The sequence below is a fragment of the Vigna umbellata genome, chromosome 3, assembly GCF_029865625.1.
Source record: "Vigna umbellata cultivar VRB3 chromosome 3, Vumbellata_1.0, whole genome shotgun sequence".
In the NCBI taxonomy this organism is placed as follows: Eukaryota; Viridiplantae; Streptophyta; class Magnoliopsida; order Fabales; family Fabaceae; genus Vigna; species Vigna umbellata.
This window is the reverse complement of record NC_142167.1, coordinates 21752087-21773809: the sequence shown is the minus strand read 5'-3', so window position 1 is coordinate 21773809 and position 21723 is coordinate 21752087. Positions and strand designations below refer to the sequence as shown.

The 21723-nt window shown below is 31.9% G+C and overlaps 4 protein-coding genes across 4 annotated transcripts; 3 read left to right on the top strand and 1 right to left on the bottom strand.

Moving 5' to 3' along the window:
- Nucleotides 1-2662: 2662 nt before the first annotated feature.
- On the top strand, nt 2663-5834 carry LOC148201919 (uncharacterized). The gene is made up of 5 exons (XM_088108655.1): nt 2663-3325; nt 3616-3912; nt 4423-4596; nt 4829-5047; nt 5249-5834. The coding sequence occupies exons 1-5, from the start codon at nt 2921-2923 to the stop codon at nt 5651-5653; spliced, it is 1500 nt and encodes a 499-aa protein (XP_087964781.1). The 5' UTR covers nt 2663-2920; the 3' UTR covers nt 5654-5834.
- A 1972-nt stretch (nt 5835-7806) lies between these two features.
- Nucleotides 7807-10256, top strand: LOC148201918 (uncharacterized). The gene is made up of 3 exons (XM_088110385.1): nt 7807-8031; nt 8129-8277; nt 9855-10256. Exons 1-3 carry the CDS (start codon nt 7905-7907, stop codon nt 9930-9932), a joined length of 354 nt encoding a protein of 117 aa, XP_087966511.1. The 5' UTR covers nt 7807-7904; the 3' UTR covers nt 9933-10256.
- Nucleotides 10257-11081: 825 nt separating this feature from the next.
- LOC148201917 (phosphatidylinositol N-acetylglucosaminyltransferase subunit C-like) lies at nt 11082-13423 on the top strand. Its single transcript, XM_088109077.1, has 2 exons — nt 11082-11205; nt 12075-13423. Exon 2 carries the CDS (start codon nt 12272-12274, stop codon nt 13181-13183), a length of 912 nt encoding a protein of 303 aa, XP_087965203.1. The 5' UTR covers nt 11082-11205; nt 12075-12271; the 3' UTR covers nt 13184-13423.
- A 906-nt stretch (nt 13424-14329) lies between these two features.
- On the bottom strand, nt 14330-20263 carry LOC124837632 (cinnamoyl-CoA reductase CAD2-like). The gene is made up of 6 exons (XM_047313053.2): nt 20032-20263; nt 19756-19925; nt 19337-19528; nt 18495-18657; nt 16003-16186; nt 14330-14591 (listed from the first exon to the last, which is right to left on the bottom strand). Exons 1-6 carry the CDS (start codon nt 20150-20152, stop codon nt 14444-14446), a joined length of 978 nt encoding a protein of 325 aa, XP_047169009.2. The 5' UTR covers nt 20153-20263; the 3' UTR covers nt 14330-14443.
- Between the last annotated feature and the right edge of the window lie 1460 nt (nt 20264-21723).

The following is a 21723-nucleotide window of genomic DNA, read 5'->3' as shown; positions in this document are numbered from 1 at the left end:
TATGATTAACTTGATATATTATTTGGTTTATTATGTGGGGATGCTATTTTATCATTCATTGGGTATCACTTTTATTTTTTTTTGTTATTTTGGTTGTAATTATGTTGACTTTTAATTATAATTTGGCTTCTCATTTTTTTTAATCAATCATTGATTTTCAATTACACAATTTTTTGTGCTTTTCAATTTTAGTTGAATAAGATATTTTTACTTTTAAGAAGAAATGAAGCGATATATTTTCTTTAACTAAAATTAAAATCCATAGAAAATATTTATAAATTGAAGAACTATCTTCCTTTGATTATACTATTTGTGAAGGATAAAAATGGTTTGTAACACTATAAAAACTTTTATTGTATTATGAGATGTTTGTATATTGAAAATTTTCACTTAATTTTAAAAAAAATGTGATTTTCAAAGTAAAATTGTTATAACTACCCATACTAATTGATTATGTTTTAATCTTAATTGATTATATTGTTCTAACTCACTCATATTGAAATAGTTTTTGAACAAATAATATAAACAAATTAACATTTTAAATTATTGTTTTTAATTTTTACTTAGTTAAAAAAAATTATTTTTATCTAAAGGTGTGAAAATAGATCAACTCAACCCCTTTAAACTCGACCTAACGTTGACCTCCCAAAAACAGATTGGATTAAACTGACTCTACCACTTAAGAACGATTTGACTTTTACAATTTAATCACAGATGTCGGGTTGTCAAACAAATTGACGGATGAAGACTTTTCAAACTAATTATAAGTTAAAAGAGTTTACTTAAACAAGTTCTCGTTACAATTATTTCATACCTCGATCATAGTATCAAATCTAAGTTGAATTTTATCAAATACTGAACTGAACCCTTTTTAGCACCTTTAGTTTTATTTCGGTTTCTAATTTGAAAAATAATATAAAACCTAATTAAAAACACTAACCCAAACCGTCAAATAAATTATTAATTACGAAGAAGTGGTATGCTTAACCCTAACCTACTAGACTTACTTTAGTGTATTTATGAAGGGTTATCTTTTGTTCTCCCTACTAAATTATAATTATTTTGTTGTCCTCTTATGGAATTAAGTATGAAAAAAATCTTACTCAGCTCAAACTTCATTCGTGGAGACTCTGTTTTGCAACCCTCCACGTTACAAAATCAACCATATTCATTCTATATTTCCTCTTTACAGTCTTCAACAACTTTCAACTTCAAAATTTTCCAGTTAGAATAATGAACTCATTTTAAAATTTTCAAATTAAATTCTACTTGTGCGCATCTTAATCATTTTTTTAATAGATAATGATATTTTGACAACATTTTTTTAACAACATTTTAACACTGTTTACGTGTCATTTTGTAATTGGTTTATATTGGTATTTATAATTATTATTATTATTGATTGTGAAATAATTTTAAACTAATAATAGAATGACACGTAAACAATATTAAAATATTGTAAAAAAAATATTGTCAAATGATTGTTTTTTTTAATTGACCTCATGTTTTACTCCGGAGAGTGAAATCACAACACGAAGAATCTTCCTACATATTGAAGAAGATCATTACCAAACTCTACGAAAAAGAGGAAAATAACGTATCTTTGAAGTAATTCTGCTAAATTTTATAATAATTAATTAAAACACACGTTTAGATTATTTTTAAGTTGATAACACAACAACTTCTGTTCACTAATAATATATTAACATTACATCATATAATCTTTTTTATAATTGTGGGTGCCAAATGGTATAAAAAAATTTCATTTATTCTTTTAATGAAAATTATCACATTGAAATTCGAAAAAATATCATCATTAATGAACGTGAAAAGATAAAGATATATAATATTTCGAGGAAATATAAAACATGAATATTTCCTTAAAGTTTTATATTAGAAGAAACATCAAATTAATTTATACCTCAAAGATAAATACATTTTTTTGTGATAAAAAATCCACTTGTAATTAAAATCAAATAATGACTGATGTGTCAAAATAGACGAGACAGGTATGTCTTAGATAAAAATAAAAGAGTTAAATGATATGCAAAAAAAAAAACTTACAAGTATTAAATCTAAATATTTTATATTTGAAGTGATGTCATATTTCTTAAGTAAAAAATTTCTTCCTTCAAAATAGTTAATCTTTTTTGTTTGTTTTAATTCTAATATATATAAAAATTATATTTTAACACATAAATTTTTATATTTATTTGACATTATTTTTTTATTTTTTTTAACTTAAAAAATTACAAAAAAATGATTTTTTTCTTGTTAAATGAATATAAAAGTATCTCACTGTATCATTATATATATATATATATATATATTATTTGATTTTCTAAAAATACTAAAAACTTATATATTTAAAAAGGTACAAAAGGTAAGCTAACGATGTAGTTCACTATAATCTAGGGATTGTGTGTGGGATTAACGTAGTAAACGAAGTGTGAATAAAAAGGTAAAATGAGTCGATGAGTAGTAGTAAGTAACAGTGGCCAAGGTTTTAACGTATTGTGTTGTGTTGGTGCAAGCAAAGCGATGACAGTGCATGTTGTGTTTGTAATTTGAAAGTGACCTTTTTCAAATTCCCGTAAACCAGTAACAGTGTCCAACGTTGGAAATAAATAGAAGAGAGAAGCTCCAACCACAAGCCACCCAAACAACACAAAAACGCATACCGTAAAACCTTGTCATTTACAAACACACACAACACAACACAACCTTTTTCCATTTCAAATATCTGTTCTTCCACTTCACGAGGTTGCACGCCAACCACCTCTTTCTCTCTCTTTCTCTCTGTGTGTCTGATACTGCTGCTGCTACTTCTACTACATACATACATAGGACTATCTCACATTCAGATATTCTTTGTTCTTTTTCTTTCAACTTGTTGTTTCCCTTGCATGAAATTGAAAACATGGCAACTGCAGCATCGAGAAGACCCAAGTGGCGCCACCACCCTCCGCCTCCTCCAACCCCGAGGATCCTGCACTTTCCTCGCCGGAGACCCTCTTTCCGGAGGGACGTTAAAAGCAACAATAGCAACAGGTTGGGGACTCTGATTGATCGAGAAAGACGTGCACGTCCTCCCATAGTGCTGTTGGACAACAACGGTGGCAGTGAGGGTGAGAGGAGGAGGGAGAGAGTGGGGAGTCCCGAAGGGTGGGCCTTGGAGGAAGAGAAGTGGAAGTTTCAAGCAGAAATGTTAAGGGCTGAATGTAACTTGTTGAGGATGGAGAAGGAGATTGCGGTTAAGAAGTTGCAGAGGACTCGTGTTAAGATGGAGACAACTCTAAGATCTGCTCTTCACACTCTTGTTTCTGTTAGTCTCTCTCTACCCTTTTTCTCACTTTATTCATTTCAACGTTCGTGTTTCTAAATTTAACTCCTTTTTCAAGTCTGTAATTATGTTCGAATTTTCATGGTTGATGGTCCAAGTCCAAACTTTTATAACTTGATTTGTAGAAACGTCTTCTTCCTTGTTTTTCTGAACAAAAACTGTTTTTTTGTCACTTTTGATGCATTGTGAATCGGTGGGGGGCTAATTGGGTTGCTGGTTTTCGGTGGTCGTGTCGTTTCACTTGTATTAACTTGCAAAGTGGGATGATGCAGGGAAGAATCAGGATTTGTGAAGGAAAGAATGTTGATATGGTTTTGGATGAGGAGATTCATGAGTTGACTGAGAAACTTCAGAGATTGCAGAAGAGGTCGAAAGTGAAGGATTTAGGAGCCAAGAAAAACAAAAATTTTGACAAGCAAGTCTGTGTTCTGCAGAGGCGACTAGAGAAGATTGGAGGATCCTCAGATGAGATATATATGAGGGAGTTTCAAGAGATGGAAAACATAAGCCTGTCAATTAAAAGGTGTAGCGGAATTGATGATAGCATTGTTGCAAGTGGAAAACTGAATGTAAGTATGATGATAACCTTGATGTTTTGCCCTGGACACATTTTTTTGTTTTGACTATTCTCTTACCTTCTGATTTCTTATGCTCCAGTTATGCAGATTTTAGTAAAACTAACTTGGAAATGACTAATTTGTGTTCGAGAAGGATATTTTAAAAATGAGTTTAGAGGATCTTCGAAGCTTCGTATTTTGAAGTGGCCACTGTACTTGAAACTTGAAAATTTGAAAAATCAAATTTTTACTCAAGCAATTATAATTACTTCAAATTTGGTTTTGAGGAGGAAAAAATTGTGGACTTTTTGTTATATTACTGTGCAAAGCAATTAATATCGGTGCAGACAGGTTCTTATCTGTTTGATTATCAAGATGAAGGAAATCACAGTGCTTCTTTTTATGTTTCTAGAGTGAAATTTCAATCTCCAGTGAACTTATCTAATTTCAGCAAAGGTTGATTAAGGCAGTTTGTTTTGTCATGTGATGTTTTCTTCTGAATGGATTTTGTTTAATTTACAGGTGGAGATTCTGAGGAGAAAAATGGAGGGATTGTCAAAGGGAATATTATTACAGAGAATGGAGGAAGAATATAACTCACTGCTGTCCAGTGCTACTTGTTCACTTGCTAGTTCTGCTTCAACTTCCAAGAGAGTTGAACTTCAAGATTCATCTTCCATGAGAGTACCTCAGCGGGTATATTCATGATTTCTTTGTTGATCACTAGTTCATAACAGGCTATTGTTAACAATCAGTGTATACTATTCACTGCACTTCATCCTGTTTCATCCAAGGAAAAACTTGCAGCATCAATAAGAAAATCTTGACATAAATTGATTTGAGTGGTCAACCTTTTTGATATAAAACAAAGTTTTCTGAATCAAGAAAATGGATTCTTACCAAACTTTGAACTGACAAAACCATGCAGGAAAAACTATCTTGTGAAGGGAATCCATGCTCAGGGCACTGCAAAACTGTTGTACGGAGAATTGTAGAGCAAGTTAGAGCAGAGACTGAGCAATGGTCACAAATGCAGGAGATGCTTGGTCAGGTGAGGGAAGAGATGGAGGAATTGCAGGCTTCTCGAGATTTTTGGGAAGATCGAGCCAAGCAATCTGATTTTGATATTCAATCCCTTCACAATGCTGTAAGATAGATACAAGTTCACTGATATCCAATTCTTTAGTCATATTTGACACCTATAAATTTTTGAACTTTACATGATCAATGTTTCCATGTTTTTCATCTGATGATCCATATCTCTCTAACTGAATGAAACATGCCATGTTTTTCATTTTCATGCATTTGGTCTCTGAATCTTGGCATCTGTGTTTGTTTTCTGTGGCAGGTGCAAGAATGGAAAGAAAAAGCTGTTTCATCTGAAAGTAAAACGAAGGAACTCGAAGCAGAACTCTCCATGGTCCGTGATGATCTTGAAAGATTGAAGAAGGAACAGAATGTGGTGAAGGGGACCAAATGCTTGCCCATTCCAGTGGACACACAGAATGAGCTGGAGAAGCGAATAGTGGTTTGTTCATCAAAGAAAAATAGCAACTTTACAGAAAATAGCAAGCACAGTGATGTTCAAAGGAGTGGAGAAAGAAAAACTCATGGTGGTAATGGTGGATTCTTAGCTCCAAAAAGATCACCACTCAGAGACATTGGCAACTCCTCATTGTTGATGAGACAGAATGGCAAAGCAGTTTTCCCTTTGCGTTGTCATATTTCTACTGATGTTGAGAAAATTCACTAGTCACTCTCTAACTCTCCACTTCAATGTATTAGGCCTTTTGGTTCTGACATAAAATTGCACATCCTAAGATAACAGTGCACAATGAATCACTCAGGCTTTTCATGTTTTAAGATTTGTAGTTTGAGATCTTTCATGTAATATGTACTATATGCTATGAGAAATAAGGTAAGCATTCTGAAAATCCCTGATCAGTGGTGTAACTGGAGATTTTGTTTGTCAAAACAACAAAATTCGTACAAAGTTCCTCAAGTAATTTTTAAGTTGTTCTGCAATGAGAAACTGATTATTAAGATAAACTCATGTTTTAACTAGATTACCGTCAAAAAATTCAAATCTACAGTTTAAGTCTTACATGATATAGAAATGAGAAAATAAAACAGTATAGTAAAGACTCGTTAACTCGTTATTTTAAAATTTTAGATAGAGAATGATATCAATTTTTAGTTGGATTCAATCTTGATGTTGTATACCAAACACAACATATTACAACATTCATAATGTATAAGGAGTTGTATTTAAGTTAAAGTTTGTCACGAGGACATGAAATTCAACAAAGCAATTGTATTGTTCAGTGAGGAACATGTTAGCATTTAATAAGGAGATGGGTTTTTCTTTGTTCCAACGTCATGCACCATTTAATAAGGATGTGTTGTTAGCAATAAGCTGGGAACTTTTCTTGTTGAAAGTTGATAATGGATCCATTGAATTAAGGGCTGCTACATTGTTTGAAAATTTTCGCTAGTTTTTTTCTGGGTTAATACTTGTCTTCTTGGTTCCATGTTTTTGAATTTTTAGTGTTAAATTTTTTGTATTGTCCCTTTATTAAGTCTTCAAAATTTAATAATAGAAACAGATTTGATATTTTGAAAATTCAACATAGGAAAGTATAGGGTTTGAACTCTAAATATAACCACATGCAAAAAGTCATATTTTTTTTTGCTGTCTAATGATGATGAGTTCATATTTAAGATTGAAGTTCTTTTAGAGTTATGTGAATGGTGATTTAATAGAATGGAATGGGATAAAGGTTCTTGTGTTTGTGGTAAACAATGCACCCCCATTTGCACACCCACCTCAAGCAATTCAATCTCAAGTGAAAACAAAATTTTAAAATGCATAAAAAAGGTGAAAAAAAATAAATATTATAAATTTTGTATCATAACCCTAGAACATAATAGTACTATTATTATGAATTTTAAGTATAATATATATATATATATATATATATATATATATATATATTTGTTTTTTTAATTTGTTAAAATAAATATTTCTCTCATTGAATATATATTAATTTGTGAATTCTTAAGAACCATTTTTAGGGGATATTTTTAATCTTTTTAATCTCTTATATAATTAAATTTATTTATTTTATTTTAGATTAAATTTAGGTCCAATTATTTATTTTATTATTGTTTTTGTTGAAAAGTGTCAAGTTGATCTTTTAATTTGTTTTTGTCTGTGTTTGATTTTTTTTAAAATTGATTTATTTTTTATTCTTCTACAAACAGTGTTAAAATGAGTGTCATAGGTTGATTTGTAATTTTTTTATTTATTTTTAACTTTTTTTGTGAGTTTAATGTGACATAGTCTCAATTTAATTTTTATTTAATTTAATTCTAATTTTTGTAAAAATGAAATAAATTGTCCCTCAAAATTTACTTTTTTTTCAACCTATACCTTTAATTTTATTGACTTTAAAATATTTAATATCTCAATATATACAAATATTTAAAGTTAAAGATATAGATTTTAAATGTAGTTTAAAAATATTTTCATAAATATTTAATAAAAATGTTATTTTTATTAAAAATATCAAGATTTATACAAAAACGTTTTGTTTAAATATGAAGGGAACAGTGTTGTTTAAAAAATTATGATTAAATTAAATAAATAAAACAAATATAAAGACTAAAAAAACTAAATTAAGATAATTTTATATGATAGTGTCACGTTGTATTATTATTGTTACGTCGTATTGATTATATAATGTTATACAACTTTAAAATGACACGTAAAAATAATATAAAAAATTAATAAAAATTAAAAAAACTCACACAAATTGATACATAATATTAATTTAACACCATTTATCCGATATTAATGGAAAATATGAAATTGAATCACTTTTAAAAAATAGTGATGAAATTGAAACTAAAAAAATAATTAAACAACCAACCTAACAACGCCGTATGAAGGTAAAGTGTCTGGGGAAGCTTTGAAGGTGTTTGACAAAACGTTGAAGAGAAAAATGGGAATGGCATGGTTGCAGTTGCAGAGAATCATCACCAAAGGAGGTGCTAATTTGATCTCAACACTCCCACACTCTACGCCTTCTTCTTCTTCTAGATTCTTCTCCAAATCACCCCACTATGCTGGTAATCTCTTTCTCTATCCTTCTGTTTTGCTGCATTGATCTCTAACCAACCAACAAACAAACACGCCCTAATGTATTTTTGTTTGCGCCAAATGCAGTGAAGGTTGGAATACCAGAGTTTCTAAACGGAATTGGGAAAGGGGTTGAGTCTCACGTTCCCAAGCTCGAATCCGATATCGGAGATTTCCAGAAGCTTCTTGTCACTCGCACCCTCAAGCTCAAGAAGCTCGGCATTCCTTGCAAACATGTATATATTTCTTATTCCTAATACTTTGGCTCCATTTTTTCTTCTGCTTCACGATTGCTTTCTGCTTCTTTAGCTTAATGTGTGAAATAGATTCATTGCTCTTGCAAAATTCGTATATAGAGTGATTTTTTTTTTCAGCCTACTCTGTATAAATTTTGGGCTATTATCGTTTCCCTATTTGTCGCAAAGAAATTGGCAATTCTCCAAAAGTAAAATCTGGATGGTGACCTGTAGAGGAAGAATAAGATTACGCGTTATGTGAAAATGGTAATAAATAACAATGAAGGGAGATTGGCGAATGCTGACAGTTGAGATCAAAATTAAAAGTAATACAGGCTGAGCTACATACAGAAAGATAAATGCATTTAACTGAAGAACTAATTGATCACATCCGCAGTTTACACGCGTACTTCAGTTACAATCAGTCAAGCAAGACAACTAACTAGTAACGGAATTAAATACCTCAGTTTGATCTGTGTTTAGTAACTCCTGGAAGGCACTGGATTGACTTGTTTGCTTTATTAGTTCAATCTATGTTGAATTGTGACCTGGTTTTTTCTTTAACTCTGTAAGCAAATTTGTGTTTAAATCGTTGAATTTTATGACTGGCATTGTAACTTTACATTTTGTTTGGTTGAAGGGGAATTGAGGGAAGGGGAAATGAGGAGTTGAGCATTCCTCCCCTCCAATCATGAGATGCCATTTTCCATTCAGTTCTCTCCCTTGTATTAAATGGTCCTTTAAAATGAGGATGAATGACCATGGTTTAGTGAAATTTATCAAATTGAGGGTCTTGATTGTAGGATTATCAAAGGGCTTTTTAGAATCTCTATACGGCTCATAGTGCACCTTGTTCTACGTGATAATTTGTTAGACATTAATAAAGCCATTTGTGAGCCGTCATTCAACAGTTTATGCTTTCAAAGGAACTGGTATTTGACACAAATTACAGATTAGAAAAATATGTATGACTTTTGAACCTGCAGATTTTCCTGTCTTTGACAAAATTTATTCTCCTCTCAATGCCTGCTACCTTTTCTATGAATTTCCCTTCTGCTCTGTCATCAAGCCATTGGACTGGCTCTGACATGCTAGTAGAAAAGGGTTACATGTACACATTGTTAAGTGATTAGATTTTCTGCATCTTTCTGTGTTTACTAAGATGTTTGATGTACTGTTGTCATCTTCATCCTGGCACACTACCTGTGTTAGATACATGGTTATATGATTGGATCTTCTTAACATGGGTTATCTCAGATGCCACTATAACCTCTATGCTGTCTTACATTCGCGTATCCAAGATAAGTTTGGACAAATCATAGGGGCTGTTATTGACTCTAATATAGGAAGTAAAACGACTCCTTGTCATGGTAGTCAGTTCTTGTGAAACAATTCAGGTCAGATTTTTAATCCCATAACTTGTTCATTGGGACTGAAATGACCTCCACCTTATGTTAGGATTGGGTTTTTTGTACTTACATGGATTTTAAGATACAATCATTTGATTTGTCCACAAGACATACAAATTGTTCGATTAACTTGCAAACTCTTCCTAACGACTAGTTTTTGCTTTGCAGAGGAAGTTAATATTGAAATACACACACAAGTACAGGCTGGGATTATGGAGGCCACGTGTTGAGTCCATTAAAGCTTGATTGGTTTCTAACCAGTACGTGGTCACTGTCTGTTAGATCATATTTCAAATGTTTAGCAGCAGCAGCAGCAGAATGACAATGCTCGACTTTACAAGAAAAGATCAAGTCACTTTCTTTAGAGACCACAGATCTTTTCACCACAGATCTTTTACAAGAAAACATATTCCAAATTGGGTTGCTTAGGAAATTCGAATTCTGAAATATCACAATAAAATGTGTTTTTTGAGGGGACACTGCTATTTTGTGCGAAATTTCTATTGGATATGGCTACCTGAAAAAGTCATCATTTTTTTTCTGTCTAATGATGAATTCATTGTTAGTTAAGACTGAAGTTCTTTGAGTGTTATAACTTGGTGATTATTAAAAGGGAATTGATGGAAGTTGTGGTTGTGGCGAACAATCCACCCCCACTTTGCACAGCCACCGGAAGCAATTCAATCTATAAGTGAAAAAAAAAAGAAGTGACAAAAGAAATATTATATATTTTGTATCATAAATCTAGAACATAATATATGACTTTAACTTACTTCTATTATGAATTTTAATTATAATATAATTTTATATTTTAATTTTTAATTTATGAAAATCAGTATTTATCCCATGCATCGCAGAAGTCTATATACATATCTTAGTTTGTAATTTTCTTAAGAACTATGTATGGGAATATTTTAGTTTTTTTAATCTCTCGTATATTTAAATTAATTTATTTTTATTTTAAATTGAATTTACTATTTTTAAACGTTTATACTAATTGAGAATAATTTTATTGTGAAATAAAAAAATACCTTTATTATCATAAGTGTATAATATAATTTAAGAATTTAATTATAATATAACTAATAAATTCCATAATATTTATTTTGGAGATTGCACGGCGAAAAAAATAGTACTTAATAATGAAATCACAAAAATACGAAATATCAATAAATTTGATAAAGTGGAAATAAAATACTTAAAAATGTATAATATGTTCTTCTTATATATTTATTATTATTTATCTCTTTTAAAAGAAAATTAAAAAAATATTTTATATTTAATTATAAACTAAGGCGTGATCGATTCGTTAATGTTAGTGTTATTGTTAATGTCATCCTTATTGTTATATATTTATTTAATTAATATTATTATGAGTTATTGTTTTTGAAACAACACAACCCTCCCAAGGGAACATTAAAACCCTTCTTTTCCCTCTTCATCTTCTTCCAAATTCTATTTGCTTCAACTCATAACGGTGTCGTTTGAAGAGTTTCAATCTACATTTCTCACCGTCGTGGTATTTTCCATTTCTCTGTTTCTTGCTTTTCATTCCTTTGAAATAACCATTATGAATTGTGAGGATTCTAACCTAACGAATCTTCCTTATTTCTCAGCGTTTTCTTTTCTGTTGTATGTTAAATTAGGATTCAGATCTACAATCTTGTACTTGTTTTCTCTCTCTCTCTCTCTGTTATGCGAGTTTTTTGGTTGATTTTGTTAAGTTTTATGGAATTTTCTTTGAGAACTGAGGATTAAGTAAAACTTGAACCAGTTAAACTTCCGTTTGAAGCTCATTTTGATTCTTACATAATTTAAACACTTCAGTTCAAAATTACGAAGCCGCATTTCCAGTTCATTACAATTCTTCTTGGTTTTCAAAACCAAATAATGCACAATCCTTGTTTGTTATTTGGTTTGTTCAAGATTTTTTCCTTAGAAATGCTGAATGCAGAACAAGATATTCCTGATGAGGTTCCATTAGTATCCAAGACATTTACAGTCTATACTGCTTTAAGATATTCCTGATGAGGTTCCATTAGTATCCAAGACATTTACAGTCTATACTGCTCTAAGTTTCCTCACCTACTAAACTGAACATTCCTGGCTTGTGGAGTTTCTTCTAGCTCAATGATGTGGTTGGTGATAACTTTAGTGTGAGACTATCTTTAACTGTTACCGAATAACGTGATGTATGATTGCTTGATCTTTATATAATACTGTTAAAAGTTCCAATCTCTTTGTCTGGACAAGTGATAATAACATTAATTAATCTCGGATGTATGCAATTTCATCATCTATAATTGAGAATATCTAGATGACATTCATATGTGTCGTGAGTTGCCTATTTCTTCATTACATGTAATTTCATCATATTTTATTCTTCAGATTATGAAGATGACTTTCATGAACAAGCTTGAAAGACAAGAGAGTGGAACTGAAATATGACATTCTCTACCCTGTGATTGCATGAGACAGATGGCACACGTCTATGGAGCAAGATTTATGTAGTAAAGGACGTTTAGGTCTTTCCATATAATAGTTTTGGCCCCGCAGGCCCGTCTGAAATTAAAGAACTTATTGCAATGGATCCTGGCTTGGCTAATAATTCTTCATCGCCTCGTCCCAGATGGAGAAAAGTAGCATATGGTGGTATGCAACCTGGTTATGATGACAATCATACAGATGAATCTTTCCTTGAAGGAATGGTGATGAATGCCAGTGTTGTAAAAAGGGACATGCTAAAGGTGATGCTGGACTCAGTATCCATTTCTGAATATTTATGCATTGTTGCTCTTGTTGTCTTGGTCTGGACTTGTACACTTACATCAACTATTGATGAAAATTCTCTCCTGTTGATTGATGTAAGTCTGCTTGTTTCAGGCTTTTTAATTCTCCTTTTCACTCAAGAAATGCTTTCCCTTAGTCTCCTTCTCCATTATGTCCTTAATATCTCCTTTTTCATAACCGTGTTATATGTTTTGGCTCCCATCTATCAAACTCTTACAAGGTCCATTAGTTCGGATTCCATTTGGGCAGTAGCTGCATCACTTCTAGTACTTCACCTTTTTCTGCATGACTATTCAGAATCCACGGTCAAAGCCCCGGGGGTTCTTAAGAATCCTGCATTGACCAGTTGTATCTCTGTAAATGCTTCTGTAGTAGCCTCTGTTTTCATGGCTTCTCGACTTCCATCAAGACTACATGTGTTCGCTATCATGTTATTCTCCCTTCAGGTTTTCCTTTTTGCTCCACTTGTTACTTACTGTATTAAAAAATATTCCTTCCGCATGCACCTATGCTTTTCTCTCAGTTTGATGGTCATGACCTTAAGTTTTGTGTACATGCTGCATCGCCTCCTTTTTGTGGTGCTGCTTAGTCTGTTGGTTTTTGTGAACGTGGTCTGTCCTTATTGGCTTATAAGGATTCAGGAGTACAAGTTTGAGATCAATGGACCTTGGGATGAGGCTAAACTTTGTTTTGACATTACCGACTGAAACCTGGATCATGGTTAATGTTACATTGTAGGACCTCGTGTGTTGTTTAGGTTGGAGTATAATTTGCTGACCCCTTGAACTTGTTTTAAGTTTATAGTTTATGGGAAAATTGTTGCAGTTCGTGTCGGGGGAGGGTTGGAAAATGATGATTGTATTCATGCTTTAGTGACTAATGATGGTTTAAAATACTGTGTACAATGGAAGTACATTGACAATTTGGAGTTTCATTCGTTTTTTACACATTCAAACCAACTAGTTTTGATCCCCTTTTCACTACATTCTCTCAGAAATAAATAAATTCCTAAGCGCTTTAGCTCTTAACATGTAAGGCGTATTGCTTATACCTGATAATTTTAAAGATTGTTGGTTACAGAATGGCTCATGAATTTGAAGTCATTTACAACCTCTTATATCTTAGATGCAAAGTGTATACAGCAAAGCATCTTTTCTCCGATTCTTGTATATGCTTTAAACATGTGTATTTCCCAAACACAGCTGCACATGACAGTGATTTGCAGCGTTACAAACCAATAGATTCTTGTGGAGAAATTGTGATGTAGAATGATGAAGGGTCAGCAACATTAGTATAAGCTTTTTCATTATTGTATCATTTGTGTATGATAAGAAAAAAAATAGAGAAGACATTTGTTCCATAAAATCTTTTTGCGTTCTTTGAAATATGGTAGTGAGAATATTTGTTTCCATATTTGTTAGGAATTTATAAAAAGTTACCATTTCTATAGTCTTTATTTCCTCATTAAGGAAGTGAAAAAATTACCTTTCTATGAGAATGCGGAAAGTTATTTTTAATTAAAGGGTACTTTATGGAGGCTTCAGGATGCATGCCAGTGATGGTGATGGTGACGCATGCGTTCTTGGACGAGTGGAATGGAATGGCGCAGAAGATTTTCATAGAGTAGTTTTCGAGATTTCTCCAAGGTAAGTGGACCATGTATGTTATAGCTTTACCATTATTTTTGACTTCTTGGTTTGAATCACTCTAGTAATGCTACAATGATATTTTTTTTTTCTATCGTGCATTAATCTTTAATGATAAATCAAAGTAGATCTACGTTACAAATGTTATTATATCACTAATACAGGTGAAATTCAGAACAAAGGACATAAAGCATAAGTCCACCCAAGTTCAGGAATAATGTGTGCAATTTATTTATCCTTTTATATTCAATCCCGTGGCAAACAATATTAACCTGATTGATTAAATACAGACCATATTTCACAGTTAGGATAGATCACGGATTAAAAGTTGATAATCTTCTTTTCTCTGAAGCTTTCCACAGTCTCCCTGACACTCACTTCCAAAGGAGTAAACTCTATTCCAAAGTCCTTCTTTGCCTTGTCTGTGGAAATCTGGTATGTTGGCATATACGGCTCATCTACCTCACACCTGAAAACATTATTGAGATTTGAGAAAGTGCAAATGTTGTAATTAAAAGCAAAAGCTAAATGTTTAAATGTTCTATGTGCACACACAAACACACAAACGGACGATGATATTTTAACAATTTTTTTTAACAATTTTTTTATAATAGATTATATGTCACTATTTTATTGGTCGGATCAATTACAACCTATCACATAAATTGTTGTAAAAAAATTGTCAAAAAAAAGTTGTTAAAAAGATATTTTTCCACACAAAAATAGAAAGATAGAAAGAAGTGAGTGACGGTAGATTATCTATGGAATTCGACATTTATAGGAGTCAAAGTTATATAGAAGTTGCTTTAAAGACAAGCTCACTTGAGACAATCATTTTACACATATGGAGTCCAAATTATTTGGACATCCGATATGATGGAAGGTATGGAATTATGGCATCACCATTAAATCTCAGGAATAGGTCATTAGGTACACTAAAGCAACCATAGTAATCCTGACGTGTGCACACATACACAAACATCTACACCAACTTAAAATTAACGTAGATCGGGTAAACAACATTAGTCTTCAATAATGCAATTTACCCAGACCTGGGTCTCAGAGTAATAAAATTTTAAGAAAGAAAATCTGAGTGTAATTTGTCACTTTAGTCCTGTCATTAGAAAACCCCCTACACGATACACTTTCTGTCATTTTGGTCCATGAACAACACCATTTACTATCACTTTTGTTCTTGAACTTTACCACTTACTATCATTTAATCCTGATTTTACTTATTTTCTTTTTGATCCTTGAACTTAACCACTTATTGCTATCTCAATGATAATTTTTCAAAAACATTAAAATGAGAAAAAGTGATTAAGTTTAAGTGCTAAAATGAAAACAAATAATATCAGGGACTAAAATGAAAGTAATTCACAAAGTTTGGATACTGAAATTTATAGTAAGTGCAATTCAGAGACTTATTTTTAATTTTCATACTTCAAAATTTTAACTGACAGTGCATTATTCTTTTGGGACTAAAGTAATTGTTTACCGTAATCATTTTCTTTGTTTTCCACTATACCCGAGAGTACGACTGGTATAGTTAATATATTTGATGGAGCACATATTTATCAGTTGAAGGGTGAAGAATATATATTCCATTTAAGGTTTATTATGTAAGTAAGCTTAAAAAGTTTAGATAACAAATTCAAAAATTAATATGCATAAATTGATGTTAAATATCGATAAAAGTTTGATTTACTTTATCATCTTAATTTTTTCTCTTACAAATACTTATCAAAAAGTATATCAATTTCAGTACAGAATAATTTCGTTTTCCAGTTGAATTGAGTTTTCAAACAAGCCAAGATATTGCTAGAAAAGGAGTTTAAAAAACGGGATTTCCAATTCATGCTTTATAAAATTAAACTTACTTATCTGGAATTTGAAATGTAGGATACAAATCACGTAAAGTCCTAGCAAGCTCAGAGTAGTGTATGACTCTCTCAGACAAACAGTATCTTCCACAGGCCGAAGCGATCTCATAAGCCAGAATATGAGCGTTGGCAACATCTTTCACGTTGACCCACCCAAAAGATCTATTTGGAAACGGTTTACCTGCATTAAATAAACTAAAGAGTTAGTACTTGTTTGGCAAATACATTAAATCAATTCTCCCACAGTGACACTTTATAATGTAAATTTTTTGGTTATTGAAATGGTCACTAAGCAAAAGTCACATCTTGTCCGGGATATATTTGAGGCACATGGCAAATCCATTAGTATTTTCAGGTAATTATTCTGCATTCAAACTAAGATTACTGACTCGATATTCAATCGCCAAGTTAATTATTTGAATCGTGAAGTATAATTTTGTATAGAATAATATGATTCAAGAACATCTAAAAATTACTTCAAATATGTCATCATATAAATGATACAAGGCAAACAGTCTCAAGTAGAAATAGATAAAACAACTTAAACAGAATTCATACAAACAAAAACTATTATATATATATATATATATATAATAGTTTTAGAAGAATGAAAATGAACGGTTAATTACTCATGAGTACATTGGAACAATCAAATAGGATAAATTCGTAAGTGTTTCGAATTCGTTCGGATTTTTAATTTTTTTTTCGTGAGAATGGGTGAAAAGGTAAAATAATAAATTGTTGAACTGTATGGGTATACAAAATACAAAGACTCACTCATGTATCGTATCTCTAAGATATCCGTGTAGTGATATGTATCAGTAAATAGTAAAAATGAATACTATAGTAAGATATGAACCAAACAATGACATTAAATAAAAAGAAAAAAAGATTGCATACTAAGACGGATGGGCTGAGGAGAAAGAACTTTCAAAGGAAAGCACTCTTGCCTCTAATGCAAGAAAACCACTCCAGAGACGTAAACATCACATCTTAATCAGCATAGATTAATCTTAATATTTCCATTTTCTTTCTTGAAAACAAAAAAGAAAAAAGATTGGACAGTACTTAAAAGGTTCAGTCTTTTGTGCTTATTTCTTTTCAACAATGTGATAGTTACTCACCTATACGACAAATAATAAAAACAGTTTCCCAGGTTAAAACTTTTGTGGAAGCACTAAACAGTATAATGGTATCGGGTTTTACACTGTTGTTAAATATAAATACGAAAAGATAACGAAATCTTACTACAGAGTTAAGTTAGTGTCTAGCAAACTTTTTATTTATCTCTTTTCTCCCAAATGTTAAATATTAAACTCCATACATATGATAAACCAACAACCCAATGATGATAAAAATCAAGTAAACATATCGGTCCAAAGTTTATTTTGCCAGGGTTTATTAGTTCAAAACATTACTTACATCAATAGACTACGTCATTCTCAAATTTATCCCAAGAAAATTCAGTTCTCTGAAAAATAAATTCATTAAAACTTAGGCTATATATATTCTTAACGGAAACAAAAACTGATATTAAAACAATCTTCTAAGAATAAAAATATTAATCTATTGCGATAATTAACTTTAGGGCACAATACTCCCTTCGAAGGAATGCAACTTGTTCTGAAGTCGCACTTATTTTATTGCAATGTAGTGTATTTGGCTTAAGCATATTGCATGTTTTACTAAACTAATCCTGACTCAAGCTTTATCAATGAAATAGGATGCTTATCTATCTTCTTTAAGGGTGACAAACCATGGGTTCCGAAGTGGATCTATTAATCTTATAGTAGATGAACGTGAGTTATTTTAAGCTTAAGGTATCCTAATTTCTAACCTTGACCAAATTGAACGGCAGCACCCATAATATCACGATGAGCAAGTCCCCAATAATTCTAACCCTTCGTCCCCACAAAAAATACCCTGCCTCCAAGTTTGTTTGTTTATTTTCTGCGAGATAAAGGAAATCTTGAAAGGAATCAATCCATATTTGACTCTCTTATAAACAGTATCAAACGCACACAAACCCCAAGGGTATAAAAAACCTAGCGATCCTCCAAACAACAGCAGTAGTAATGCATTAGAAGATTCAATGATCATTAGGTACCTTAATCTTATCTAATAACATAAAACACCGAATAAAAGCATAAAACATATTTGATAATATTTAGTGTGTCTTGTTAACATATAGAGACATTAAACAGTATACATTAATCAAGCTAGAACATATACAGAGCTAATAAGTAGGGAGGCATGAGAATATGTCATTAACTCGTTATGATTTAAATGCAACATTTTCATTCCTCAAACATAAAGTTTAACTAAGAATTGTAGTTATTATATTATCAATTGTTATAATATTTGCCTTTGCATATTTTCTGTTTCCTTTTTCCTATTTTAGTTCAAAGTGTAAGTCAGAATTCTAAATGCAGGAAAAGAATATAATAGAATTTTCATACAGCATAACTTCAAGAGTAAATACAAATTACCGTTTATTAGGTTTAAAATTGGCTCAACGCTTTCATTAATCTCTGCTTGTAAGAGAGGTCCTGCTACCATTGCTGGGTTAATAACAATCATGTCAATGTTGTTTTCATTTACAAATTTCCAGGCAGCTTCCTCGGCCAAGGTCTTTGAAAGCGTGTACCAGAACTGAAGACAAAAAATAGAAAATGCACGAAAATATGAAAGCATGGTAACACACTCTAGAAGACAATTTACAGAATATTGGAACAAATATATTCGAGATTGACTTACAACTTAACAGCTATTATCTACTGAGTACAAGATTGACAGTACTAAACACTTGTTGAATAATGTTAAAACTTTAAACAGTTTAATGGCTCATCTCTTCCACTACTGTAGCACATGCACTAGTACTACTGGTGATGCCAAAGTGGAGTCAGTTACTGCAGAAGTGGTTGTGTCAGGAAAACGGTTTCTCATTATTCATAGAGTAACAATTGCTCTTAAACAGAATACAAAGACTTAATAACAGAAAATCCTAAGTTGTGATTTATATAATCTATCCCTACAATTCAGGATCCTGTACCATAAATATAAAATACATTGTCAGCATATTAAACTTCCTAATTATGGAATGTAATTAAATCTCCTAATTATGTAATTAAAACTGTACAATTATCAGCATATAAACTTCCTAAAAACAGATCAATAACTAGTGTTATTCACATGTAGAGGTAAGACATAAATTTTGTTCACAGAAAAACAAATGTCACTCAGTTCCCAACAAACTACATCAAAATCATATATACCACCTTACGGGCTTCAGGATTTCATTTCTACTAAATTTTAGCAAAATAGCACAAACCTCTGATTCCCTACAGAAATCTGGATCTGAAAACCATGTCTCATCAACAACTACTTCAGGAGTTTTTGGTTTTCCAGTAAATGCAACTGCAGAAATAGAAGAAGTTAAGACAACACGCTTCACAGATGGCGATTTTGCACATGATTTGAGAACATTAAGAGTTCCCTTCACTGCAGGATCAATCAATTCAGCCTGACACAGGAAAACAAAGGTCAAAATAAAGGAAACAAGAAGAACAACTCTTCAGCATAATATTTCCTTCCAAGAGGAAATGCCGAAGCATATCTGTCAGTCAATTATCACATGCAATAAATCTATCCTCCAATCTACCATACTAAAAAAAATGATTTAATTAAATTTTTTACGAATGTTTCAGAAACCTAACAAGCATTGAATTGTTTTTGGAATAGTACTAGTACCTGTGGATTGTTGACCACGAAACGTACAGGTGAAGCAGTATGAAAAACAGCGTGGCAACCTTCGACAACGGAATCGAACGAACCTTCTTCCAACAAATCCGCTTTAAAGAGATGCAGCCTCTCTTTCGCTCCCTCAAGGTTAGCCAAGTGCGACACCTTTTTCGGATTACCTACATAACCATACCATTCACATCCATTCATATTGATGCCAATAACCGAATAAGAGTTTATGATTAGGGATTAGGGTTAGGGATTAGGAATATGAATGAAACAGACCTTTGTCGCGAACTGTGGCTCTGACTGTGTAACCACGTTGAAGAAGGAATTTGACGATCCATGAAGCAATGAAACCAGAAGCACCGGTCACGCACACTACCTTCCCTCTCGTCTCGTTCATCGCTCCAACCTACTCTCTCACTTCCTTACAGCCATCTGGATTTGAAAACCATGTCTCATCAGCTACGACTTGAGGAGTTTTAGGTCTTTCATTATATACCACTGCAGAGGTAGAAGAAATGAAGAAAACCCGTTTCACATATGTTAATTTTGCACATTGTTTGAGAACATTGAGACGAAAAAAGGAAAACAAAAATAAATTAAAATATAAGATTTATTTTTTCATAAATTGGTAATAAAGTAATTAATTATTTTTCTAATTTCAAGTGACATCCTTAAATATGTATCGTCAGTTTTAGAAATTAGGGTTCTGTCACACTTAATTTTTATTATTTACATGTTTTCATAAAGGTTATATGTTACTAATTTTAATCTTATGTTAATGATATTTTGGTCACGCGGAAACAATGCCACCAACACCAAATCTTATGCATTAACCCGCAAATGCATCATTGGCAAGTTGTTAAAAGAATGCTTCAATATATAACTGGCATTCAATCTCATGGCATTTGTTTTCTCCGTCGTCTAACATCTCCTTTCAAGCTTTTCGTGAGTCTGACTGGAGTTTCGATCCCGATGACCTCAAATCAAAATCAGACCATTGTGTTTATTTTTGCAATAACATTGTCTCTACCGTATTAGAAAAGACTTTTTATATTAATTTAAAAAAGTTTTTTATATCTCTCACAGTAGGATTTAGAACCCTAATCCGAAACATTCAAAGTTATTTGTTTCAATGTCCAGTTGTGTAGTCTTCTCTCTTCTTTTTATCCAAGTCGCGGGAGAGGGTGCCTGCAAAAGACACTCCGACACTCAGGTCAGTGATTTTGCGTAATAATCTTGTAATCAAGATTTAGTTATCAGAGCTCTAAGTTTCAATTAGTTGTACCCGCCAGACAAATATTTATAAATTATAATGAGCTTACCATCTGACTCATTAATCACCAATGAATGACAGTATTAATTGTCAATAAACGACAATTATTTTCATTAAATTATTTTCATTAACTCTCCGACAGTTGTTATTATTATTAATTACCTTAACGGCTGATTTAATCGATCGATTCATTGACCTGAGAGGTACCATCGGTCGAGCTGATTTTACCGATCGGTTTATTGACCTGAGAGGTATCATCGGTCGGCCGACTCTTCTGCACCTTTACCGTTCGGTCGACTATGAGCCCATAGTAACAATATCAATTTTCAAATCGTTATAGCTATAGAAACACGAGTATAAAAAGTATTTGATTTTTTATACAGATTTCATAGTTGATATAAGAGGTTTGTTTTTTATACAAAGTTTGATGATTTTCCTCCTTTCACCGTTGTTGCTATCCTTATCACTATTGCCCTTCCCTTTTTACCATACGAGGGTACCCAATATTTAGTTGTTATATTTGAACTTTTTATTATATCATAGGTATGATGACATTGAATGATATTTTGGTGTGACGATTTATACATTATTATTAATGGTGAAGATTCCTTACATGCTTGACGGAAGCTTTGGACCTCCTAAGTATTTTTTACATATAACATAAATTAGTACATACATAAAAATATTTACTTTTA